At 30.9% G+C, this 25,727-nt stretch overlaps 1 protein-coding gene across 9 annotated transcripts in view; it reads right to left on the bottom strand.

Moving 5' to 3' along the window:
- The window catches only part of shaker (Potassium voltage-gated channel protein Shaker), a 505,244-nt gene that overhangs the window by 108,219 nt on the left and 371,298 nt on the right, over nucleotides 1-25,727 (bottom strand). The window contains exon 1 of one of the 9 annotated variants that reach the window (XM_076407122.1): nucleotides 12,728-13,173. The exons of the other annotated variants lie outside the window; for them this stretch is intronic. Coding sequence (XP_076263237.1) covers nucleotides 12,728-12,780 — 53 coding nt within the window. The 5' untranslated portion in view covers nucleotides 12,781-13,173. Of the gene's footprint in view, nucleotides 1-12,727; nucleotides 13,174-25,727 lie in introns of those variants that run through there. 9 annotated transcript variants of the gene reach the window in all.

Below are 25,727 nucleotides of genomic sequence, written 5' to 3'. Positions count from 1 at the left end.
ATAGTGGCCCCTACACATAGCTAAAAACATTCAAACATCTTCCTATTCCTCGACATAACCGAATCTTTATGAAGACATCCATTTCCGACATCAGTGTAAGTAATTAGCGGATGTTTTCGGACAAAAATGGAACAAAATTATGTTGGAAAGTATCCAGACATTATTACATGAATTGCAGCTGTTTTAAAAGCATATAGTGACTCAATAGTAATAAATAAATATTGTGTAAATGTTGGGTGTTGATATTATTTTACCCATCACCTGTTGTTAATATAATTCATTATTTATAGTTACATAAATCTACATCGGCTGGAGTTCCACACGGTTGCCACAAGGTGATTATTACTGTCTTGGGACCATATCTATATCTGCTCTATACTGCTGATATCCCAACAACAAAATAAACAGTACTTAGAACATTTGCTGACGACACAGTTATAATGGCAAACGATGTATCTCTGTCTTAGGCTATAGATCAAATACAAGTAGCGACGAACAAGATCTACAAGCGGACTGGAGACTGGAAAATACAGCTTAACAGCTTCAAATCTGTCCATGTTAACTTTGCGTTGCGGCGAATCGACAAAAACTTAATTATATTACTTGTCGGATTTCTCAAGCAGAATCAGCTAAATACCTCGGAATACATCTCAATGTGAGACAAAAGGTAGAGCAAATTAGACCCAAGGTCGAGCAACTGTACTGGTTAGGCGGAAGATACTCTCAACTTGATTTAAAATCTAATATGAACCTATGGGATGCAAATATGGAGTTGCTCTAAAACATCAAACCAATTAGTAATCCAACGCGCCCAAAACAAAGTTCCACGATTAATTACCAATGGTTATCGCTACGTAACCAACTAAGGGCTGCACCACGACCTCGGAATCAAATGGATACACCAAATGATTCAAGATTTCGTCCTAAAACATGAAACAAGGTTGCTAAATTACATCTACAAGAAAACCCACAGGAAATCAGAAGATTGAAGCGAACCAAAACACATGTTAGTTCATTGTACAAGTGTATTTTTAACTTTAGCTTAAGTAGATTAGTTTTATTATAATTTGAACAATACGTACTGATGTATTAATCCCGTACACGGCTTACTTGCATATTAATGCAAGTACAACACAACAATGGTATTAAATTAATTTGTACATTAAGATTTTACTAAGGATATCGAATGTGAGGTGTAATTAATGAAAAAATACTTATAGTTAAATATACAATATGACGTGTGAAATGTGAACAAAAATTAATGTACTTTAAAAATTATATGAATATTAAATTTTTTCCTTGGATTTCTAATTGTCTTTCAATTGAACTCAGTCCTGCTGCTTTCAGAGCATAACCATAATTTCTACACCAGTTTAAATTCACACGAACCAGCTACATTGGTACGAGATAATGTATCTAAAATATTCTATTATTGTAGAAATAACACTGGTTTACTATGTATTAGCTGTTAATAGTAAAAGTGGTATATTTTCTAGCAGAACCATTCTTGCACGAAAATGGATATAAGCACATTTCTATATAATTTCAGCATTAACTGTATTAGATAAAGAGTACATGAAACTTTTGAAAAATAATATATATTAGATTATTTATTATTTCAGTTCTATTACGTAATTTTTATGTTTAACTTAGAATCAGAATTGCCATTATATTTGTAATCAAAATATTTAATATAGTTTTCTATTCGTCTATGCTGCAACATACATTTTTTAATATATAAATACCATTAATATATTTACCGTCTTCTAAATGGGATTACTATACCTATCGAGTTATGTATATTCCTGAAATATCCCGGTGTCTTTGTTACATCTGGCAATGTTGCACATCCGAGCTATACTTTCTCTGATCAATGATCAGTAAAAGGGCGTCTACACTGCCTTTTTACGCTGTTGTCATATTTAACAACTAACATACCTGATTTATTCAATAACGTTCTAATGAATGAAATAGGAATATGAACCTAACAGGAACATTTGTTTTTCTTCACAATCATCTTATTTTAACATTATATATATATATATATATATATATATATATATATATATATATATATATATATATATATAACATTATATATATATATTTAACATTATATATATATATATACATTATATATATATATATACATTATATATATATATATACATTATATATATATATATATATATATATATATATATATATATATATATATATATATATATAAATATGAATATTATATAATTTTAAATAAATGTATTATACATTTTTAATTTATTTTAATTTTAAATTCGAATTAGTTCTAAACTGTTAAGTTGATTTAAAATAAAAATATAAAATAATTCATATTTAAATAAACTAACATTAATAAGTTCCTATTGAATTGGTGTTAATAAATAAATAATGTTAAATGAATGAAGAGCATTTTTATCGGCATTTTTGATATTACCCTGATATTGATTATTGAAAAATAAGCCAATGTTTATAGCTCAGAATTTAATTGTATACTAACATATATCTAGTTTACTTTTCAAAAAATATTTTTAAAAAATACATATAAAAGCAATTTTATATTTTCATTTTATTTTGGTTAAAAATTAAATTTTTATTTCAATATAAATATGATTTTTACATTAGTCATTCATTATTGCCGATAACATAACATTCTTTATTAAAATAAGTTTGAAAAAAATATTGCTATTTACCTTTATCATTTATTAATAAGATATTTTCAATTAGATATTAATTTCGTTTTATTTTATTCAGTTTATTGCGGATATTTCTAAACATATTACTATATGTATAGGTATGGTTACTTTTCTCGCAGGATTTTCATGATAAATATATTTTCGCCCCCAAAGATACATTGCGCCATCTGTTTACACACTTTCACATTAACCTGAAACTACAGCAGCGCCAGATTTTCCTCTCACTTGCCACCTACGTCAATAAAATTATTGCCCTGTTGTCGCATCCACTCTCATGTCCTATTTTATAAAATAAACACAATTATTTCGCCATTATATCTGCGTAGAAATCAGCATTTTTCCTTAAGAGGTTATAGAGATGAAGCGGTGTCACAATATTATTATGAAAAACGAGTTATTGCTCTATAACGTCCCTCTCTTTTTTGTGAGTAGTCACGTTGCAGGGCCACAGCTGATATCTAGAATCGATGGTTTTCTCTTGTTTTACCCTTTCGAGACGTCAAGGTAAAACACCCACGCGATCGTCAGCGGTTTATATATAAGTTTATTGAGTAAAGAGTATGAATATACGCACATTTTATGAATAAACATGTATTTTTACTAATAACTAAAAAATCCCCGGTCTAGTTATCAATTAATTCTAGAGTAATGTATTTATCAATAAAATTCTTTATTCTAATGAAATAATACTAAAAATACTGATGATTAAAATAATAAAGTCGTCAAAATATTGTCTTTCGGGGATGCTACAGTTATTCTAACACTTTTTCGTAGAAATATTTTTAGCATATTTTGTTCCAAATCTCTTTCTTTTGAACATTATTTTGACTTCCACAAACATTTAATAGTCACTGGTGGTGATATTCATTCAGTTTCACCATCCGTCTCATCTTTTTTAATGTATGTTCGCCGATTTCTCCGTCAATTATAGACCGATTTTCAAAATTCTCCTTTTATTCGAAAAAATGTCCTTCCGGGGTGGTCCTATTGGAACCAAGTTATTATCGGATGGAGGGAAGGGGGAACCGAGGGAAAACCTCAACATTCAAAGGCAGATACAATATTTTCACATATTTTTTGTCTAAAATAATCAGATATTAGAGTATAATGTTATTGCTGAACTGATGTGACGAAAAATCGGAATTAGTTCAGTGTAAAAGCCATTCAGTTTGCTACTAAGCACTAACCATATAATACGAGAAGTTATACAAACATGACGTCTCTATGGTGTAGTGGTTAGAACGTTAAGCTAACACGCGGAGGTCGCGGGTTCGATTCCTAACAAGCAACTCTTTTTTTCCTAGTGTGGTTGGAACATTTGTCAAAGCATCTAGACTAGGCAGCGGGCCCCAGTGTCTGAAACATTCCTTATTTTGCTTCTTTGTTTCTATTTTTCATCATACGGGCTGTACTTTTACTTGAGCTATCCATTGTAATACTTAATAAAATAACTGCGTAATTTATTGAGTAAATATCTAAGACTAAAAAGAGAAAAATAAAATATTTTTAAAAAATTGAACCGACTTCAGAAAATAAGTAAGGACGAGTTCCTAAAATGTCGATTGATTACTTTTTAATCAAACATAGACTTGTAACACAAAAAAAGAACATTTCAAAATAAAATATGTACATAATAATCGTTCTAATAACTAAACAAAAATCACTTTGAAGTCGGTGCCGAGCCCTCATTTAATAGAAAAATAATAATGTAAAAGTATGTCATAAAGATAAAATTAAAAAGGAACAAAACAAATCTAATTTAATATAACTGGGCACGGTACCAACTTCAAGCTGATTTTTATTCAGTTATTATATCGATTATTACGTACATATTTTATTTTAAAACTATTTTTTGCGTTACAAGTCAAAATTTGATTATTTTTTACCTTTTAGTGAGTTTCTTATTTATTTTCTTCCGATGATATTTTTGATACACATTTTATGAACAACTATGAATCATCGAGTTGTTATCTGATAAAGTAAAGCAAGTTTAAAAAAATATTGTTTTCGAAATATATACGTACTTCTTATTAGAGATGCCATATATTGGGCAAACCAGAAACTTTTCAACCAGTTTGTTGCTGTAATACAGTTCTAAATTAATTAAGGTGAAGTGATTCTCTTTTATTGGAAATGTTTTCGCTAATTACTGCCACTATTAGTTGTGGTAGGGAGTCACGGTATAATATAAACGGTTGAAATGTTATATGTTTGATGTCTTGAGCAAGTTAATTAAGATCAAGTGTAATTTCTATAGGCGGGTGATTATTTTGTTATGGCGATCGATATGTTGATACGTTTTATACACCAAATTATGTACGTTGGCTATAAAATAATCCATGAAGGTACTGTCGAAAGCTAACATGTTTCAAAGACAATAAGTTAAAATTTTGTTGTTAGGATTCCTTAAATATCAAGCAATAATAATTAATTTGAAATGTAATTTCCAGCATTTCGCTATTGTTTATATACTTGTTTTTATATAAGTTTTTACATCAAACGAATAATAATTTTGATCAAATAACTACACAATAGAAAAGAAGAAATATTATGCGAATTTTCTATAAAAACTTTTTAAATACTTCTATATATGTAATAAACCTGATATTTTCATTAAAAACAGCAAGTATATATATTATATAGTAAGATATTGGTAATTTTAATTTTACCTTATTTATTCCAAAGTTTATATATGGGGTTGAAGACACTTACCTGAAAAAAGAAAGAAATAATGAGTAATTTAATACGAATATATAGAATATTCTAAAAAGAAATATTAAATAACAATTCCATACCCATACTATAAAATAGTTTCAATAACCATACAAGATAACTATCTTATATAACTAGATTTATTTTTATTGCTTAATTTGATAATATTATATAATTACATAACTAAAAATATACTCATAACAAATTGTTAATTAGTAAGCATATGAGATAAGGAAGAGGAGTAACCAATAATTTATCTTTAAGTTAATGTTATATCTTATATTTTTATATTTTGTACGTATTTTAACACAAAGATGGTTGAGTAGTAGAAAACTGGAAAGTGTTTTAATATAAATGCACTGCATCTAACGCAATAGTAAATAAACAGTTTAGTTTAAAAGTTAAAATGGTTTTAGTGAACATTTAAACAAAACAAGCGGGGATTTTGCATTGGTATGTAACAATATATGGAATATCGATCCAGTACTATGGGCCTGAACCAAAAAGATCATCAGCTGAATGAAGATCAACCCGTTAGAGCCTTTTAAAGCGAATCAAAATTCAAGCGTGACTTAGCAAGGTTATGTTCTCTGTATTTTGTAAATTGTGTGCCTTAAGAAAGGTCAAACCATTGATAATAAATATTATTTGGAGTTATTGAATGTATTCACCAAAGACATGCACAGAAAATGTTTGACCTAAGATGAAAAATGAAAAGTGCCCTTTCAATGAGCTATATTACAACTCCATGGAAATGATGGTCAAATAAGATCTCGAATTGCTTTACTACCCACTTGAGAATTGAGAATAACCTCTCAAGAAAAGACGGTAAGAGGTTTGGATTAAATGAAGCCAAATAAAAAGCCTATTTTAAAAATTTTGAAGGTGTACTGAATGTAATACACCTGAAGAAGAATACGTTAGTTAGTCAGGGCCTTATTGAATTTGGAGCAGGTTCATCGTATGCAGTCCACTCGGATGACTGTCGATTGGACTTCGGACTGAAATGATGGAGCCACGTTTCATCCATTCTCACATATCGACGCAAAAACTCGGGTTTATTACGCTTGATCATCTCCAAATACTGCTCCGAATCATCAACTCGTCGTTGTTTTTGATCAAATGTGAGCTCGCGTGGCACTTTGCACAGAGCTTTCTCATACCCAAATATTCGTGAATGATATGATGTACATATTCAGTTGATATCTTTAGAGTGTCTGCTATTTCATTCAATTTCAACTTATGGTCATTAAAAATGATTTTGTGGATTTTTTAAATGTTTTCGTCGATAACCTCTTTTGGACGTCCAACTGCGTTCACCGTCTTCGATACTCATTTCACCACGTCTAAACCTAGCATACCAAACGTTGATGGTTGATTTTCCTGTATTTTTCCTTTCAAAAAGCAATATTTTATCAACACGCGAAATTACTTTTTATCATTTTTTTTCACAATAACATAAGTTGCTTCACTCAATATGTTATAATTCACAAACTAATCATCCGACAGCTGTCAAATATTTACACGCATATTTTGACTCTTAGGGCTAACTAAAAAACATATGGATTTAATTCTAGTAGAGCCATCTATGTGTCAGGCCGGGGCCTTTTCAATTGACCTTTTAATGTTGAGGACCGTGGTTCGGAGCCCACGTTAAACCGCAGGTTCAGTCCAGATAAACTCTCGTTATTACAAAGGAGACTTTAAAATATATAAAAAAGAAACTTCGAAGGCATTATTATCGAAAATACTTGAGTTCAGTAAGAAATTTGATGAGAGCTTTCTCTATATATTCATCTAACGTGTCAAACTAAAACTACAATAAAATTTCGATTTTTGCTATTTTAAAAAAATGGCAAATGCTAAAAAGATAGCCTGTAACTTTGTGGATTTTAAAATTGTTTTTTCTATATATTCTTCAAGCATTAATAAATATTTAGTGAAAAATGAATAGTAGAAATATTATTTGTATTTTTTTATTTAACTTGAAAATATATCTAAAATGAATGTTTTCAGACTAGAAAACCCCCTTTATCGCAGTGGACCGCGTGACGCCACCAAGTTAATAGTAAATTTACATGGCTGTCCTGATAGAATTTCGCCACGTTCGATTCCAATTCCCATCCCAACTTGAGGAAACGACCCGAGAACAATTGACATTCGATAATAGAAAAATGGAGATTGCAACAGAATTTAAATTTTCTCATTGCTCTCACTCTGTCTCTGCCTCTGCGTTGGAGATAGCTGAAATATTTTAAATTAAAATTCTGCGCCCTCAGCACCGCCTGCTGGGATCACCGAGTAGCTCGGAGTCGCGTTCCGCATCGGCCGCCTTCCAATTCTCGTTAAAAGATGTCGGTAGCGGTCGTTCGCCTATTCACTCAATAATGTTACAAGGCCCGTTCGCATTTTATTAGAACAAATAATTAAAATTGATTATGTTTGTTTTTTTAAGAGTATAATAATTGCATATATGTTTTCCTCTTGCTATGAATTTGCTCTGTTGTATCAGTTGGGATTAGTTAATATTAAAACTTGTTACTATATCAAAATAACCTTCTTAAATCACGATAATATTTAATTTAAATACGTTTTAAATCCTACACAATATATAACTGATGTGCTGGGTGGTATTCTAAGGAGATCGTAAAGCTGTACTCGCTTTAATTCATTCAACTGACTAGAATCAAAATTTAATTAACGAGAAAAGAAGACAAATTGAGGTTGGATTGGCAATCGTTCCGCAAGAATTCTGGAAAAAGTAACGTAATTGAAACAATGGAGATACAAAAAGATGACAAGGGTATATTCAAGCTTTGAAAAATTTCCCTAGTCTGTGGATTCTCGATACAAGCATGGCAGTTTAGGGCGTAAGACATCTATAAGCAGACTGAAGTTGCTGTGAACTAACATAGTCTACTGGAACTTAGAAGACTGTTCTAACATATTCTAGAAATTATTGACTCTCACTCAATGTGTATATTAATCACTTCGAATGGTAGTTTGCGTTTGAGCCTATGCACTACACTGTCATTGGGTACATTTAACTGTTTGACGAGTTCATTGGGATGCACTAATAATCTTTCAGAGTACTTCGCACTAGCACTCCGAATTACACTCCTTATTGGTTCTAAGGGGATGTCGCACTGAATCCGTTTGTTGGAGACGGGCATCGACGATAACTTGCAACACTTTATTCTGGATCCTCTGGAGAATAGCTATGTTAGATTTGCTAGTAGTACCCCACAGTTCAATACCATAGGTCTAAATGGACCTAGGTATTGACTTATACCACAAAATCTTGTTATCTACGGGTAATTTAGATTTACGCCCTGTCAGGTAATACATTTGATTTAGTTTAAGCCCAAGCTGCTTGCATTTTTTCATTATATGTTTTTTCCAGGTCAAACATCGATCAAATTGCTCAGATATTTAACGTTGTCTGCTTGCAGAAGTTCATAATTATTAAATTTTACTGAAATACAAGTTCTACAAAAGGTGAATGTCACATGGGTAGATTTTGTCTCATTTGCTTTGATACGCCATGTTTTCAATCACAATTCGACTTTGTTGAGATGAAGTTGGAGGTTTCTTGTGACTGATCTTGGATCCTCGTGTGATGATAGAACCGCTGTATCGCCAGCGTATGTTGCAACAGTAGTGTTTCTTGAGATAGGTAGGTCAGCTGTATACCATAGATATAACAATGGGCCAACAACACTATCCTACGGAACACCCGAATATATTCGTCGTAGGTCAGTGTATTCGTCACACTGTTTGGCAACAAAATATCTGTCTCTGAGGTATGATTTCAGCAGTTGAAAATACAGTGTGCCACATCTTGTCGAAGGCCTGAGATATATCGAGAAATGCAGCATAGCAATATTTTTTAACGTTTAATTTTTTGTAAATTTGGTTGACTAATCTATGTATTTGTTATGTTGTTCTGTGTTTATTACGGAAGCCAAATTGATGGTCTGGATTAATATTTCTCTCTTCTGCGATTATTTTGAGTTTCTTAATGTACCGTTTTTTCAAAAAGTTTAGAGATCACAGGTAACAGGCTTATAGGACGATAAGAGGAAACGTCTTCTGTTTTTCTCTCGGTTTAAGAATAAGAAGCAAATCTCTACATTCTAGGAATTTTCTTTCTTATTTTCGGAACGGTAAATCGAGCGAGTAAAATATGAGGCGCGTAAACTTATAAATTTAAATTAAACATTTAAAAAACTATTAAGTGAAGTAGTTTTTAAAGTAAAATAAAATATGTTATTTTAAAACCTTCACGTATACATGGTTACTTAAAATAGGCGTTTATATGATAATGATGGTGAACAAAGTTTCTTTAAATTTAATTCGAAAACTCGAAGATATAATATATAATGGCGCTTTGCTTGCCAAGACGTCCAATTAATATATGCTATAGGAGCGATATTTGCATGTTAGTGCCTGCGAAAATTCATGGGACGCCTCGGTCATATCAGGATAACTAATTTATTGCTTTACCAACATCACGAAAGTTATGTATAGAGGCCGTTATGATAATTCAAACAAAGCGTTTTACTGTAATGTTCTTTGTGTTAAATATTGTTTTAAAAAAATCTGATTTTAAGCCAATAATAATAATATAGAATATATTACTTACTAAATTTGAATTAATTTTGTTTAAACAAATCGATTTGTCTTTGTTTTCAAAATACACTTCAACCTATTTATTTAATGAAATGTATTATTTCTTTTTGCAGTTATAGTTAGTTACGTGATGTCGTGGTATCAGGCATGGTAAACTCTGTTGAAGAACCAATTTAAATGCTTGCACAAAAAATATTTTCTTTACAGGTGTTTATAATGGAAATTTAAACTAAGCAAAATTAGTTTATTGGTCATCGTAGTACCATCTAAATATTGAAAGTTGGGGAACTGTTCTGTATACAGATCTATTGAGTTGTCTCTCTATTTCGCTACGATGAACAATTGAGTAGGCAGCAGATGAAAAATCGAAGATTATTCAAATTAATATACTATGATTGAGAAAGGATATGGCGACTTTCTAATATTTTTAAAGTTAAACCATAGATTCTTCTGAATTAAATTTGATTGGCATTCTTGAGAAATTCTTAATACAAGAATCCAAAAAATAGGAATGTGAAACGTAGTAGTTCTTTAGTATTTGTAGTTAGTCACGTGATGTCATGGGGTCAGACATGGTAAATTCTGTTTAGGAATCAAATCAAATGCTGCAAAATAAAATATTTTCTTTACAAGTGCCTATAATGGAAATTTAAACTAACCAATAAAATTACTCTAATGGTTATCATAGTACCATCTAGATTTTGAGTGTCTCTATAGATATTGAGATATTGTATCGTCTTTGTATTAAATCAGAATAGGAACACTTAATACAAGATTCCGAGAGACAGGACTAACAGAAATAATCCAATGGAGTGGAAATAACTAATTCATTGCAGCTCGGTTCGTCAGCACATTTTAATCATTAACTCAGTTTAGCCTGAATTTCATTAATCTATTATCTCACCCCCGTATGACGGTGAGCCCGTATGTCAACTGCGCACTACCCCAACCGACGGAAACCGAAACCCGCCGAAGCCTGGCGCCTTTTTCAATGGACGTCTGCCTCCAAGCCACACCATTTGGCAATGGGACGTCGGATCATTTGTCTGGGGCGTCACTTAGGGAGTCGATACGGTTGGCCTCGAGATAAATATCGTTCTTTTCGATGAAAACTCGACATTTTGCCGGGGTTAATTTTTCACTGCCCCAACTATAATTTAGCTTTTAAGTGGACGATGAAGTTTCTTTCCGCCGGCAATTTGGCAATTTAGAGATATCGATCATCCGGGGATATTAGAAGGGGCTGGTTTAAATATAGTTCGTGTTACACGTCGCATGTACGACTAATATCAAAAACGCATTAAAAGGAATACATTAATAGAAATTGTTATACGCGCAGAGAACAATTTTCAATTAAAAATAAACACAAAGTTTTTCGTTCGATAATTTAAATCAACTTCTCGGACACCTTTTAAAAGATTATTGGAAAAATATTGAATATCTGCTATTATTATTTCAATGATTTATTACATTGCTATTAGTCTTTGTCGACTAACCTACAATTTGTCTTTCGGACGCTGCCCCAGGAAAATCAACCATCAAGGATTGATATGCTAAGTTTAGACGTGGTGAAATGAGCACCGAGGATGGTGAACGCAGTGGACCAAAAGAGGCTGTTATCGACGAAAACATTAAAAGAATCCATAAAATAATTTCGAATGACCGTAAATTGAAACTGAATGAAATAGCAGATACTCTAAAGATATCAACTGAACGCGTACATCCTATCATTAACGAATATTTGGGTATGAGAAAAAAATTAGGTGTTGATTTAGCAGCATTTTCTATAGCTTGTGAACCAGATCATCATATCAAACCTTATCAAAGGCTACACAAATTAGGGTGTTAGTATTACGTTTTTCCTCTCTATAATCGGTTTTATTGTTTTCAACAGGAGTTTCTCAAATACCCTACATGTTAAAACAGTAGTAAGGTAGACTTTATTTGAAGATTTTTCAGATTTTGGATTCATAATCATGGAAACATATTTTAGTCGATTATATAAGAATTAATTTTTTTTTTTGTATTCTCTTTTCCTTTACTCTGCAAAAATGGTTTATCTTTTATATCACGATAAAAGCATTCTTCTTTCTCTCACATACATGATCTACACTTTCAGAAAATATTTCAAAACGGTTAAAGTCAAATGACTCTAAGTCCAACTAATTTAAACATATCTCTACAGAGGCTTTTATATTGCTTAAAAATTTAGCTACAACGTATATAATAGCAATAGTAATATTAATACAACACAAATTGTTTTTTATAGAGACATATAAATGTAAGTAACTTGTGAGTTATATGACTTTTGCTTCAGCCGATGTGTGATTGCTTGCATTGTCATAATCTTTCAATGCCACTTAATTTTTCGTATTTTACGAGATATTTCTGGCAAAAAAATAATTGTGTATCATTCAGAATTCATCGCTTTACGTTGCCCTAATGGCATTATTGTCACATGTCCAGTTATTCTGAAGTAACGACGAAAGTTGAAGTGAAGAAAGTCTTATTGATATTTCTAATATAAATTTTAAAAAACTGTAAAACCACTCTAAATTCCTATACATAATATAATGTATTAAGCATTTTCTATAATGGATAAAAACTGTCATGAATGAATATTTAGTGAGTTTTGCCTCGGAACACTGTCACATACAAAATTCGTATTTTACCTTGGAAATCGGGACTCATCTCCTAATCCATAGAGACCAGCTACGGCCGCCATTTGTCCTACACGTCATCAGGCCCGCCATTAGTGCCAACTATAATCATTCCGTTCTCGCCTGCTTCCGATCTTCACCACATACACCATTTAATATCAGTCCGTCTCACATACCTTTAAATCGTCTCATACGGCTATATAAATGTGTACAGCTAGTGGATTCCGACATAATGCAAGTGCTTGGGGTCGTGATAAAATTAAAATAGTTTAGGAGTGGGACAGTTTTCAAGCAGACACTAATTAATATCAGGAGTACGTGAGGGTGCTTCCTGCAAAATGTACAGTAGGTGGCCAAATCTTTAGAGACAGTACACGTTTTTATGTAATTTATGGTTTATTATATATACTTGAATGAACCATGTCATTTTAAAAGCTTATTTTATCTTAATTCTAAGTATAGGTATCATTATTATAATTATTGTGATGTGGCAACACAGTATACGTGTGTCATTTGTCAATTGTGGGACGTTTCTTCTCACTCAGTCATTTCTCGTTAAAACGCGCTTTGCAGTATTGTCTAGATATAATAATTTCATTACTTTTAACCAACTTTTGTTTACGAAACAGTCGAAAGGTAACTAATTCTCCATATAACAATGTTATTGCTAACAGGTCAATTGAAAAGTCCCAGGCCTACCATAGTAAAACACATTTTTTGGCAAGATTAGTTTTTTTATTCAATATAATTCCCTCATTATAGCGACCCTCCAACTTTTCGATAATATTTTTGTAGTACGATTTGTATTTTGCTTCAAAATAGGCCTCAGTTTCGGCGATCACCTTTTCAATCGACTAAAATTTCTTCCCATCGAACATTTTTTGAGATCTGAGAACAGAAACAAGTCGCTGGGGGCCAGATCCGGAGAATACGATGGATTAAGTAGCAATTCGAAGCCCAATTCATGGATTTTTGCCATCGTTTTCACTAACTTGTGACACGATGCATTGTCTTGTTACATTGTGTCCAGCACTTTCTTTTTCTTTAAATGTGGCCGTTTTTCGGCGATGTCGTCCTACAAACGGTCCAATAATGCCGTGTAAGCCGACTGTTGCATTTTCCCAGTTTCCGGACACTGCCCCGAGAAAATCAACCATCAAGGATTGGTATGCTAAGTTTAGACGTGATGAAATGAGTACCGAAGACGGTGCATGCAGTGGACGCCCTAAAGTGGTTGTTACCGACGAAAACATTTAAAAAATCTACAAAATGATTTTGAATGACCATAAATTGAAATAGAATGAAATAGCAGAATCTCTAAGGGTATCAACTGAACGTGTACAACATATCATTCAGGAATATTTAGGTATGAAAAAACTCTGTGCAAAGTGGGTGCCGCGCGAGCTCACTTTTGACCAAAAACAACGACTAGTTAATGATTCGGAGCAGTATTTGAAGATGATCAAGCGTAATGAACCCGAGTTTTTGCGTCGATATGTAACAATGGATGAAACATGGTTCTACAGTTTCACTCTGAAGTCCAATCGACAGTCATCCGACTGGACTGCACACGATGAACCGGCTCCAAAACGTGGAAAAACGCAAGAGTTGGCTTGCAAGGTTATGGCCTCTGTATTTTGGGATGCGCATGGAATAATTTTCATTGACTACGTTGAAATATGAAAGACCATCAACAGCGACTATTAGATAGCGTTATTGGACCGTTTGAAAGATGAAATCGCCGAAAAACGACCGCCTTTGAGGAAAAAGAACGTGCAGCACGACTATGTACTGCGGAAAAAATTCATGAATTGGGCTTCGATTTGCTTCATCGTCCACCGTATTCTCCAGATCTGGCCCCCAGCGACTATTTGCTAGTCTCAGATCTCAAAAGAATGCTCGCTGGGAAGAAATTTTCGTCGAATGAAGAGGTGATCGCCGAAACTGAGGCCTATTCTGAAGCAAAGAACAAATCGTACTACAAAAATGATAACTCTTGAAGGGAATTATGTTGAATAAAAAAAAACTAATTGTGCCAATAAAGTGTGTTTTACTATGGTAGGCCGGGGACTTTTCAATTGACCTGTTAATTAATCTAGAAAATTAAATAATCTCAATATTGTCCCTAATAAATAGGCCACCCGGTGTATATGGAAAACTAGTTAAAAGTACGACTATGCTGAATGATCGAGTTCGATTTTAATCAGTTTATGGTGATCTGGGGTTGAATTATGCTAATCATATATAGTCCTTCAACATAACAGTGAATTCACGTCATTACGACGTCGAATTTAATGCCTATTTCAGTTTATAAATTCGTTTTAATATTAGACCGTATTATCCCTTCTGTTTAATTCCAGTTAAAAAGAGATAAAACGCTGTCTAATGCACCAGGACATATAATTGAATAAGCCTATAAAATACGCCTGGTTGTCAAATGTCCGCAAAATTCTTCGAAACATTAGTGATAATAATTAGTGAGATTATAAAACGGCAAACTTTGTTTCGGGCTCTCTGCTTGTTTTGATAAGTTTTAAATTGCTTCTTAATATCTGCGATTATTCCGATTGAAAATATTGAAGCTAACAAATAACCTGAGTCGTAAACAGATAGCGTCTTCAATCAGTTAGTTCGAACAGGAACAGGTGTTCTTAAAATAATCATAATACAATTATTTCAGGGGAAGGTAATTTCAGAAAACTTAGGAAGATGAAGCTCTTTGAGGGAGAACTAATTCAAATTGTTACTCAGTAAATATGAATCAAATGTTTGTGTTTTATTTCATATACATTTTTTAAACAAGCCTAAGAAAGTTACAAAGCAGTTCAGATGGTAAAAGTATATGGTCTTCCTCCCTATATTTACATGTTTAATCCTATTGATGTCATTTGATATATAAGGTGACAAAGAATTATTATAAAGGAGATGCAGGTCGAGCGGGATATACAATGAAGGAGTGTTTGGACTGTCTGGACTTATTTTAATTATATTAGAATTTTGTTATATGTAAAAGCCAAGATAAACTAAAAGTGAAAGTCGATGCGGCAATATTATATCACTGTCATTTCGGAAGGACTATATCGACAGATACACAACATTTAAAGGTCACACATTATAAAAAATAATATATTGTGTACGTTTTGCTTATTATTCCTAGCTTATAAACTTTATAAATAAAACAGAAGTAATTGGAGCTAAGTTTTTAAAATGTTTTTCATCCACTATTATCTCTTCCGGGATACTTATGGTTCAATATTTGCAGTCTTACTTGGCTACACAACCTTTTAAATGAATATAGACTTGGTCACCTCGAAATCGCCAATATTCTTTCAGTGGGTCGAGTTTTTCATAATACATAATAATTTTCTTTTATAACCAGAAATCTAACGGAGCTAAATAAGTTGAATTTTGATAAAAATATGTCAAATAATTATAACTAAAGTAAAGATGAACTTTGCCCTCACATGTGTTGCTGGAACCTCGTCGAGCCATTATTTACACTACCCACTGTCAATAACTATTGACTATATTTTTTTCCAGCATAGCGAAACTCCCTTAATTTTTACAGTGACAATTTATCATAATTAATGATGAAATGATTTATTTTTTGATTTATAATGACCAATATATTAATGTATTTGTGGACGTGAAATAATTTTAAGGGATTCTTTTAGGAAAATGGTAGAACTACTATTCTTCAATTAGACTTGGCTAGCTAGTTCCTACTATTTCCTATATTTATGGATATGTACTTGAATTCGGATGCCAAGTTAAACAAACGACACATATTTTTACTAAATGGCTAAAGGTTCTCAAGTACACTACAAAACATAAATCATTTTATATCTATAAATGAATAACCATATCTAAAACACCAAAAATTTACAATATCTTCATTCAACAATATTAGATAATACTAGTAAGGGCTGAATTGATTGACCTTAAATATTTCAAATTTAATTTACAATCTTTTTATTTTATAAAAGGACAAGGTCTAAAAATTAATACATATCATAATTGTAGAAATTCCATAAAAGAAACGTTGTATGAAAAGTATACTTTACATAGCGTAGCAATCAAGGTATGAAAAACACACACCATGATTAGAATAATGGATTTTTTCCACGTTGAATAATTTTCAAGTTTTTTTATTCATTAATTAGTTGAACTGGTCATTAGATACTTTGCCAAGGCGTATTTTTAGACTTGTTTATTAAATGGATTTGCAAGATTATTTCTATTAACAAACAAGTAAAAATATAACAAGGGAAAACTAAAGACCCTATTGTTAAATATTATATTATTTTATAGTCAAGCCTTTAATATATATCTCCGGGTAGGGAAAGTTTGCACGATATTATCAGTTTATCACTTGAACTAATTAAGAAAAAGATTTATAATATTTAAAAACTTTGTTCGATATCTATACATGCACGAATGCAATAAAAACTCTGTCACGTGCAACCTAATTAAACCTTCAAATGATTTATGTTTAGCATTTTTATCCCATATATATATATATATATATATATATATATATATATATATATATATATATATATATATATTTAAAACCATTATATATATCTAACAAAGATATAACACTACACTAAAACTTAGCATCTTAAATACCTTTTTAAACATTATTTAATTCCTAACATGTTTGATATCATAATTAAATTTTGAATAATCCACTTTCACACTTTTCACACTCAATACTATTCAAAATGTTTTAAAAGAGTATTTTTTGGGACATAGTGAATCCATTATAAAATTATGAACGTTATCTTTGATAAGGTATTAATGATTAATTGGCTCTAATTCAGAAATACAAAATAGTAGACAATATTTAGAAGACTATGTTTACCAATTTTACGATAATAAATTTAAATAATATATTAATTTATTATTTTAAAAATTTAAATAAAAAGAAATAAAAAATGGCATTAGTGCAAAAAGGTTTTAGGCTCCTGGTTTTGACCTTATTATCGGGAAAATATTGAAGCAACTTCCAAGAAAGGTACTAATTCAGATCATCAACCTAATAAATACCCTATTTAGACTACAATATGTACCAGAACTGTAGAACTATTGCCGACAATTTGTTCAAATTATTTGAAGAACTTTTGAAACTATATATTATTGAAATTGATAAAACAAATTTCATCAACAATTTGGTTTCAGGAAAAAATATTTCACAACTGATGAGGTTCACAGAAACACTATCATCACTAGAAGAAAATAAAGCTTATTTTGCAATATATTTAAATGTTACTCGACTTGCCTACTATTCAAAGAAAATGCTTGTCACAGCTGATATTGCAATCCTAGCCATTGGAGATGATAACATTGAATCAACTTAATGAAATTATGAACATCTATTGTCCAAGTTCCAACTAGCAAGTATGAAAATTCAACCAAATATCTCGACAAAATCCTTGATGTTAATCTCAGGTGAAATCAAAAAAAAATTAAGGAAAACAAAAATGAGAAGCACTCAACCTAAAGTAAAACAAAATGTATTGGTTATGTGTTGGTTAAATATTCAGCTCTGACACTATATAATAAGCTTTTGCTTTACCAACAAGTCTTGAAACCAGCATGGTTTAGCTATGGTATTAGCTAATAGTATTCAGCTATGGGGTTGTACCAGACAAAACAATAGAAATATCATACAGACTCCAAAACAAAGTACTGCGAGGTATTGCTGATGCTCTATGGTATATCACAATCAGCATAAGGGCCTGGAGGTAGAAACTGTCAATAACTTTATCAAGAACTATGCCAAAAGACATGAAAAGAGGTTTCATCAACACATCATTGTTGAGGGTCTCCAGCTACTAGACAATAATGGCTTAGTCAGAATATTAATGTGTGCATCGTAGAATAAGAAATTATGATAAAGATAAATAGCAATTATTATTAATTTTTTAATGATAGCTATAAAAAATAATAAAAAACATGCTTAATATTTAACCGACTATAACTAGTTTTATTAGACACTTGATTAATTAATTGTAGCAACCTACCACTCTATCAAACACGGCCTAAAAGTCAGATATTTATTCGAAATGTTGAACATACACGGACTGCGTCGTTTCCCCACGTAAAATATGACCCTTTTGTGATAGAGCACTTTGGCTCTGGTTCAGCTTTTTCGCATAAATTAACCGAACTAAAAAGGAAACGCTTAGTTTATTTCCGGTTTGACTATGTTGCCAGGTATTACATAAATGAAGAAAGCAATATAAAAGCTGATTTGTGGGGTATCGTGTTGCTTATCGATAGTATGTTTTGATATGTTGATTAGCACTGGATATATGATATGATTGAATAGTTATTAACGCAACATTTATAAAGGCATTTTTTAAAGTAAAAATTATAATAGAGTCTCTTTTTGACCAACTAGGGTTTATCTGAACTAGACCTATTGCTAAGCTTACTTTTGAAGACAGTAAACACTCAGTAGTCACTGAGAGCCAGATTTGGACTATATAGTGGGCAATAGAAATATTAGGGGCGCAATTCTGTCATTTTAATTATCGCTTTGATTGCTTTATAACAATGACACATTACAAAAATAACTAAAATTGTCTCACTAAAATCATTGTAAATTTAAAAGTACGTGTAACATAGTTTGATGATAATTACTGCTAATTTAGGTTATAGGGAGGAGCAGGTCTTCACTACATGCCAAGCCTATAGTAATATTTTAATTACAGTGGTCTAGCTATTGGATTTGAGTCAATAAATTAAATAAAATAAGCTCTTCAACGAACAGAATTGAAAATTATATTATGACATAATATCTCGCAGCTATATGCTTTTTAGGAAACAACAACGGATACTTAAATTCTGATTATTACCATAAATATAAATTTACTCAATAGCCCCAAAAGAAAAATAAAACAATAATCTAGATATAATAATGTCCTCTTTTTTTCACTATAAATGGAATATTATTTGTGTATCTTTGGTATTTAACAATCCTAGGCTTTATTTCATCAAAGCATTTCTTAAGAAAAAAACGAAACGCACTTTTTTCTTAAATGTTATTTATGGTTAATGTTAACGTAAAGGTTAAGAGAATTAATTTTTTTTTTCGGTAATATCAGCTTTGGAAAATATATAGGCTTTTTGTTTTTTTGTTAATATTAGTGTTCGTATAAAACTTCATTAGTTATTTATTTGTTTTACGTAAGCCTACATTTTTTATCAAATAAGTATATATATATATATATATATATATATATATATATATATATATATATATATATATATAAGATGCACGTCAATCAAATAATTTAAACATAAAATTGTTAAAATATTGTCTATATGTTTTGAGTTAAACCATTTGAACACTTCTATTGTAATAATGTGATAAAAAGTTGAAAAGTTATTAATATACTATGAAAACATTTTGAATATCTTCTACATTCGATTACGTGAAGCCGTTTGATTTGATAAAGATTAAAATTCATTCATTCAGGCGTTAAAGTTTTATTAAAATTTCGACTCTGCTGCAAATAACTGAGTTAGTTCCCTCAAACTTTTAACTATTCCCAAAGCCAAAATCTTGAAAGTCCAAGTACCAGGTAGCAGATATATGAGGGATTACTTTAAAAGGTACTATCTAGATTTGGAAAATCAAATAACCTCTTCTAAGGCCTTGCTAATGTTTAAGATACCATAAAAAGTATTACAGTAGCAAGGAGCAATGTTTATATTAGAAACTATTATAATGTAATTAATTAAATACATTTTTAGTGTATTTTAACATTTTTTAATATATGTAACGATCTGAATAAAATTTATAGCACAATAGTTTCTTTATAATAGTAGAATATCGATTATATAAACAACTGGAGCCATAATTATATTGTTAATAAATAATAGATCGTATGTTTAATAGTATGTTTTGTCTAGCGTATAAATTTTTTATTTGGGTAAAAATAAATCAACCAAAACAGATTCGAACACGACATTTTTTAAATTAGCCCCATGTTAGTATCCTTTTATTTCTATTCATTTTTATTATATTTTCAATAATACGCAATGTATTTTGTTAGTTGTACGCAGTTATTTTGAGGGTTGTGTTAAGCAATAATAATTTATATTTTATCACATATACTAAATTTTGACTCAAATGATTGAAGGTTGAATTTTTCCAGGGGAATGCAGCGTAAATATATAGACATTTTCTTCTGGAATAACACTAAGTTAACATTAGTCAAACATTAGAAAGAAAGAAAGGTTTAAAATTACAAAACCATGTATTGTTTTAGCGATATATTCAAAGTAAGTCTCTTAATGCGTTTAAAGAATTATATAAAAATAAAAGAGATAAAAGTTCCAGTTCATTTAAACCATTTAAACGTAAGTCTTCTTTAGTTGATAAAGCAAATTAAGATGTTGGTGAAAATTAGTGTTAAGAGTTAGTTAGGTTCGTACAACTCAATTAATTCTCATTGCGAATGACTTTTTTATGACTATAGATGAATATTAGAGAGTTTGTTGTGTCGACGCTTCGCGCTATTTATAGTTTACATTGCTGAGAATATATAAGAGTTATCAGTTGTCAACATATCCAGACAATTCTATACTTTCTCTACTTTTAATCATCTTAAAATACTGATCGATGAATTATCTATAATAGATAGGAGTATAAAGTAATTTCTAGATAGCCAGTGAACACAGACCACACCTCAGTTATCAATTTTGATTATGAGCCAAATACCTATTTTCGAGTCCAGTTAAGGTGTGTTTGATAAATAATAGTATTTCAGTTTTACGAAGGATCCCACGAAATATAATGGTGGCTTGATGGTGCATTCTATATTTAAACTAGTCAAGCGTTTATTATTTAAATTAATGAAAAAGCTTTAATATTGATAAGGTTCCCACATTTAAGTTGCCATTTAACCACGGAATTCAACATTATATGATTATGGATATTGAAAAAGTTATATATAGATATTATTAAAATAATAACATTAATTTCGGGCGATAAAAATGATGTAAACGTTAAATAATTTTTCATAGATTATATATAATGAATAATAGCGTAAAAAGAATGGTCAGTCACGTAAAGAAGAAATATGATAAACCTCTATTTACAACAAATTAGTTATAACATAAGAATAACTGTATTAAATGATTCTTTAATACTAATTCATTGTTTAATGCACCGTATAATATTTAAAAATCATACATAGTGTCTCATAAACAGCATTCCAAGAAGAACGCGAATCACATACTGAGAAATTATGAAAAACTCTTTTTACAACATATTAGTTATAGTAATAAAAGGATAACATTAAATGTATTTTCAATACCAATTTCTTCTTTAATGCACCATGTTATATTTAAAATTAATGGTAATGTGTTAAAAATAGTTTAAACATGAATTACACACGATATTTCATGAACGGCAATACTAGAAAAAAAAGAGTATCATCATCATAGCAGAAATTAGTAATAACAAACGAATAACCATATTAAATGGATCTTCAGTACTATTTTCTTCTTTAGTGTATCATGGAATATTTAAATTGATATAGCAAATAAAAAGATGGTAATCAATATTTTTATAATCAATCAATTTAATTGCCTAGTATCAATAATTGTATTTATTAAGTGTGTAGGTATAATATATTTTTCTAAATATGTACTTGATAAACAGTGATAATTTAGAAAGAAAATTAGATTATTTGTCTGAAAATAAGTTGCTAATTTCGTTAAAAAGCATTAATAACTTCATGAATACACTGTAGAAATATTTTTTTAATTTTATATGTATTTTCTCGATGGAATAAATTATCCAATATATATTGCTGTACCATATTTTTTACGTGCAGTCATATTATGTCTAAATAATAAATGGTGAATTATATATACACAAATTATGATAAATGTTAAAATTATTTTTATATATATTTTACAAAATACAATGATGGTGATAAAACAGTAAGAAAATCAGATCAATTCATGAAAATAAATTTGGTTAATATATATTGTACGAACATTTTCTTGGTTTTGTATTTATTTTCTTTCTTTAAATAACTTTTTTATAACAATAACTATATTATGTTTGAATAACAAATGCTGAATTATATCCACACAAATTATGAAAGATATTAAACTGTATTAAACTAATATTCATGTAAAATATAATTAGAAACAGTGATGGAGCATTAATAAATTTAAATCCTTTGCTGAAAATAAACTGCTAATTTGGTTAATATATATTGTAGGACCATTTTGTTGGTTATGTATTTATTTTCTTTCTCAAATCAATGATCCAGTATATAATTCATATAATGTTTGAATAACAAATGGCAAATCAGGTCCAGACAAATTAAGAAAAATATTAAAAGGAGTTTTATATTTATATAAAATACAATAGTAAACAGTGATAATGCAGTAAGAAAATTATATTTGCCTGAAAATACATTTGAAATTTGTTTAGTTTATATTATACTACATTTTATTGGTTTTGTTTGTATATTTGTCTGATATCATTGATAGAGTATATATTTCAATGCCTCTTTTGTAGTCATATTATGTATGAATATGAATGGTGAATCATATACAAACAAATTACGAAAAATTTTCAACTAATGATAATTATTATCTTGATTGGATAATAATTGTGTGCCTTATAATAAAAAAAGTTATGATAAAGGTGTCGCTGGCATAATTTAATAGCGGTGTTAAAAGTAAAAAAACGAAATAAATGTCCTGGGCTTTTAGTTATTTTTATCACTAACCCAAACACACACGATCAATTCTACTCCACCGCTACCATAATACATTTATATCCACCATATTTCCCGAAACAATCGATATGTACATAAAATGACAAGGTTTCACTTCATTTTTACCATTTTAACGTACCGAAAACTATCGCACCGTCACACCGTACTCGGCGCCTAGAGATCTTCGCGTCCAACCACGAAAATCACGACACGGCTTTTCGCACACGGCCGTTCTTACGACAAATGAACATCAAGATCCAAGTAGTGGCCCGTCAAATGTTTTCCGTGACACGATGCAGTCAGCAATCATAGTTGGCGGTCTCGTGGTGACTGCCGTCGTGGTGGATCGCGTGTCTCGGAAACGGCCGATCACGGCCGACAGACACACGTGACGGCTTGGGCTAACGCGTTTTGTTTTTTCCATAGGCGACTAATCGAAAAATGTTTAATATGTCGAAAGTTTCCGGTGGTTGGTTCCCTTATCCTTCGCGGAGTCTCGGGTAAGTTTTAAATTAATCCATTTCGTGCGAAAGTTTCTTTGAAACTGCAACGTATGGTGTACCGTAAAGTAATTATTGTTTTTTTCAAACCACATAATTTTCAAGACAATGGAATTTTCTTCGAGTGTCGGTCACTTGATTCCATACATCTTGCCCATCTTTCAGGTAATTTATGAATTCCATCTCAAAAAACTGTCCTTCAAGCAAAACCGTTCATCGAGCCATTTCCTAACTTCGTCGAAATTGGCGCAAAATGCTGTTCCCCAAATTTTCCAACACCAAGCACATGTCCCATTGATGCGAGAAGTTGATAGTGGGACGAAGCAAGGTCTGGAGAGTACGGCTGGTTTGATAATATGTTCAATCCAAGTGCTTTTAAGTTTTCTAATGGCTTCTAACAGGTCAATTGAAAAATCCCCGGCCTACACAATTTTTTGGCAAAATTAGTTTTTTTATTCAACATAATTCCTTTCAAGAATGATACACTGATTATAGCGACCCTCCAACTTTTCAGTACCATTTTTGTAGTACGATTTGCCCTTTGGGGCCACAGATTATATTTCAAAATAGGCCACAGTTTCGGCGATCACCTCTTCATTCAATGAACATTTCTTCCGAGCGAGCATTCTTTTGAGATCTGAGAACAGGAAATAGACTCTGGACGCCAGATCTGTATAATACGGTGGATAGATGGTTCTTTGCCATGGTTTTTACTGACTTGTGACATAGTGCTCTATCTTGGTGAAGCAGCATTTTCTTTTTTTCCAAATGCCGAGGGTTAGGGTTAACCAGAACATAAACAACATAATAAACAGACATGGATTTAGTTCTAGTAGCGCCATCTATGTGTCAGACCGGGGACTTTCTAATTGACCTGTTGTGCTATTGTCTCCAATAGCAAGTATCGTAGTGTTATTAGCAAATATAGCCATACTAACATCTTCTATTTGTGGCACGTACATATGTATTTATAGAGTAGGTAAAGAACAGTGCCCAAAATATTGCCTTGCGGTATACGTGCTTTTGTTTCTTTTATTGTTGAGTAAGTTTCCTCTTGCTTAATTGTAAACATACTGACTGGGATGTAAGAGTTTCAATGAGTGGTCAATGTATTACTTTGGTAAAATTTTATGGAACTTATATATATCACTCTCTTATGCCAGCATTTATCAAAGGGTTGTGCTACGTCCAAAAAAACAGCTTTTTGCGAGATAATTTTTGTTCGATTAAAACAATGAAGGTCGAAAAATTAACTTTAAACGCTTGATTTTTGCTATGTTTAACCTATACATGCAAACAAATGAGATATATAGTTGCAGGCAAATCATGACATCAAAATAACTCTCATAATAATAGTTAAAATTTAGGTACAACAACTGCAGTTTATTTCTAATTCGTTTAATTTTTACTATATTACTATATTATTTATAGAATACATCACATTTAATTATGTAATTTTGTACATTTTTAAATAATACTTTTAAACATTTACACATTTTTTTTTCTTTATAGTTATATGCCTATAAATATTTAGGATAGCATAACTGACGTATATTACTATACTAGTGTGCATATACAGTATTTTCATTCGTGGAACACATGTAAGGTATACGTAATTACAGTTTAATATCTAGATGCAAATAAGGTTAACCATATAACTCATAGTTCATGACACAATTAATAGATATGGAAGAACCCCTTTGAAATAAAAAGCGGCTACTATGTTTTATATGTCTTTGTTTTATACGCTTTTTA

Source organism: Rhynchophorus ferrugineus, unplaced genomic scaffold, assembly GCF_030347505.1.
Source record: "Rhynchophorus ferrugineus isolate W39M unplaced genomic scaffold, kcgeb_rfMv2 rfM6, whole genome shotgun sequence".
Lineage (NCBI taxonomy): Eukaryota > Metazoa > Arthropoda > Insecta > Coleoptera > Curculionidae > Rhynchophorus > Rhynchophorus ferrugineus.
Note: the sequence above shows the minus strand (reverse complement) of the source record. Positions and strands in the feature narration are given on the sequence as shown.